This window comes from Pistacia vera, unplaced genomic scaffold (assembly GCF_008641045.1).
Source record: "Pistacia vera cultivar Batoury unplaced genomic scaffold, PisVer_v2 Contig87, whole genome shotgun sequence".
In the NCBI taxonomy this organism is placed as follows: Eukaryota; Viridiplantae; Streptophyta; class Magnoliopsida; order Sapindales; family Anacardiaceae; genus Pistacia; species Pistacia vera.
Window position 1 is genome coordinate 507,828 of NW_022196745.1, and position 2,920 is coordinate 510,747.

A 2,920-nucleotide genomic window follows, 5' to 3' on the forward strand; every position below is an offset into this window, starting at 1 on the left:
AGGCTCACTTTTCAAACCACTCTCCACTAATGTAGAATTTCACATTACCTTGGATCAATAGGTCTTTGTAAAGGTTGTAACTTTAGGCTAGGGTATGAGTTCATGAAGGAACGAAAGGAGAAATTAACAAAAATCAAATTAAGAGACTTAATTTTCATTCATTCTTATTACTAACATACAAAACACTTCCCTTTTTTACTCAGTAGCTTCCCAACCTTTATCGAGCTCTTTCCTTTTGACAATAATATCAACCCATTTGCATAATTCTCAATCTTCACAATGCTCTTCAATGCCCACTTTTCTTTCCTTTTTGATTTTTTTTTCTTTTTTTAAGATACTTATAATAAGAAGAAAGTAGAAACACGCACACAGCCCCACTAATCTTACAAGCACTCCACAACCCCCAACCAATTTCTTCGCATAAACCTGGTTGTGGCAAAACTACCACTTCCAAATTCAGTGAAAGGCTATCAGAAGTTTCCTTGGGCATGCGGGTTTTTATAGGAGATTCATACATGATTTCTCTAAAATCTCTAAACCTCTATGTGATTTATTAGCTAAGGATGTTCCTTTTAATTTTAGTCAAGAGTGTTTAGATGCATTTAAGTGTTTAAAAGAAAAATTAATCTCTGCTCCTATTATTGTTGCGCCCGATTGGGAACTACCTTTTGAACTCATGTGTGATGCAAGTGATTACGCTTTAGGGGCTGTTTTAGGACAGCGAAAATGTAAGGTTTTGCATGTGATTTATTATGCCAACAAGACTTTAACGGGACCATAGTTAAATTATGCCACTACTGAAAAAGGATTTTTAGCAATAGTATTCTTTATTGATAAATTTCGTTCTTATTTGCTAGGTACCAAGGTTATTGTATACACTGACCATGCTGCATTGAAGTACCTCCTAGTAAAATGGGATTCCAAGCCAAGATTATTTCGATGGGTATTGCTCTTACAGGAATTTGACTTGGAAATTAAGGACAAGAAAGGAACGGAAAATCAAGTAGTTGATCATTTATCCCGATTAGAGTCCAATGAAGAAGTTCGAGAGGAAGAAAAGTCAATCAATGAATACTTCCCAGAAGGGTCGTGGTTTGCAGATATTGCTAACTATTTGGCGCATAAAGTATTGCCTCCTGGAATGAACTCCCAAAGACGAAAATTTTTTTTTGCAGATTTAAAGTACTACTTTTGGGAGGATCCATTTTTGTACAAGCATTGTGCCGATCAAATGATAAAAAGATTTATGCCAGAGGAAGAGATGATGAATATTTTTCGTCATTGTCATTCAATGGAAGTTGGTGGTCATTTTGGTTCGACAAAGACCGCCGCTAAATTTCTTCAATCAGGATTTTTCTGGCCAACTCTTTTTAAAGATGCTTTTCATTTTGTTATGAGATGTGATGAGTGTCAACGGGTTGGGAACATATCTAGGAGAAATGCCATGCCTTTAAATAATATCCTAGAAGTAGAATTGTTTGACGTGTGGGGAATAGATTTTATGGGACCGTTTCCTTCCTTGTTTTCTAATCGTTTTATTTTGGTTGCTGTAGATTATGTTTCGAAGTGGGTGGAAGCTATTGCGTTGCCAACAAAGGATGCTCGCGTAGTTGTCAAGTTCATGAAGAAGAATATCTTCTCAAGGTTTGGCACACCGAGGGCCATTATCAGTGATGGTGGTTCTCACTTTTGCAATCGTCAATTAGCAACATTGTTAAGCAAGTATGGGTTTACACATCGAGTTGCTACCCCATATCGCCCTCAAACCAGTGGCCAAGTAGAAGTATCTGATAATCATATTTTACATTGTGATTTTGCATTGAATTTTGATAGGATTTAGGATACTTTTCATTCAATTTGGCCATAATTGCTACCTAATTGTCTTTGCAGGCCTAAACGATGATTTAGCATAAATGACAATTTTGAGCATAAATTATGTAACTTGAGCTTGGAAAGTCGGAATGACCTGAATTTAGAAGCTTTGGAAATCTAAGAAGAAGAGCTACAACTTTCATGTTTCAGGTTTTTCCTAATTCTGATTGGACAAGGGTGGAAACTTGGCTTGAAGTCGTGAAAAGTACACTGGGAACTGAAGAAAAATGTCTTTGGACGTGCTTCAGTATTTCTGCCATAACTTGAGCTATAGACCTCAGATTATGCTTATTCCTAAACTACCAAAAATATAATTTAAAGGGCTACAATTCATATGTTTAACACTTTTCCAGATTCAGACTCTATCATGCTCATATTTGGCCCGAAAGTCTTCGCCGTGGCGAATACAAAGCTTCGCCGCGGCGAAACCTACATCAGATGTAAAAATAAAATGACGCATTTTGGCTTTCTAAGGCTTGATCCTTAAGTGAGAGAGGTATAAATTAGAGCAAAAAGGAAGAGAAAAGGGGCTTGGTTCGTCATTTGGAAGGCAGCTCTTGAAAGAAGAAGATTAATAAAGATTTGGGCTTCAAATTAGAGAAGATTTCTCCATCTTTTGCTTGTTTTTCAATGATGAATCTTGATTCAGTTTGTTTTTGTTATTTTAATTCGTTTTTGAGTATGAACTAAGTTTTTTAGCTAGGGTTTGATGTAATCTTGATACAATGATTCAAATTTATATGAATTGATTTACTTTGAGTTTTAATTTCGTGATTGAGTGTTTATCTCTTTGCTTAATGACTTTTGGATGCTTGATCACCATTCAAATGTGTGTTGTTCATAATAAGACTGAGAAGTGATTTGTGATTGTGCCTCTTGGGATAAATACCGTAGATTAAGCAAACGCTAGAGATAGGTTTAGCGATCTATGAAATCTAGATAGAATTCCATAAAGCTTAAAAGACTTTGAACTATTAATCTTCAATTTGTTGGGTACGGAAGCTTAATAAGGATAAGTAAGGAAATATAGCATGAGAAGGTATGTTTT

General features: G+C 35.7%; 1 protein-coding gene across 1 annotated transcript; it reads left to right on the plus strand.

Annotated features, from left to right (window-relative positions):
- Positions 1-676: 676 nt before the first annotated feature.
- Positions 677-2,066, plus strand: LOC116119030. The gene is made up of 4 exons (XM_031404985.1): positions 677-728; positions 858-1,313; positions 1,554-1,783; positions 2,049-2,066. The coding sequence occupies exons 1-4, from the start codon at positions 677-679 to the stop codon at positions 2,064-2,066; spliced, it is 756 nt and encodes a 251-aa protein (XP_031260845.1).
- Positions 2,067-2,920: the final 854 nt, after the last annotated feature.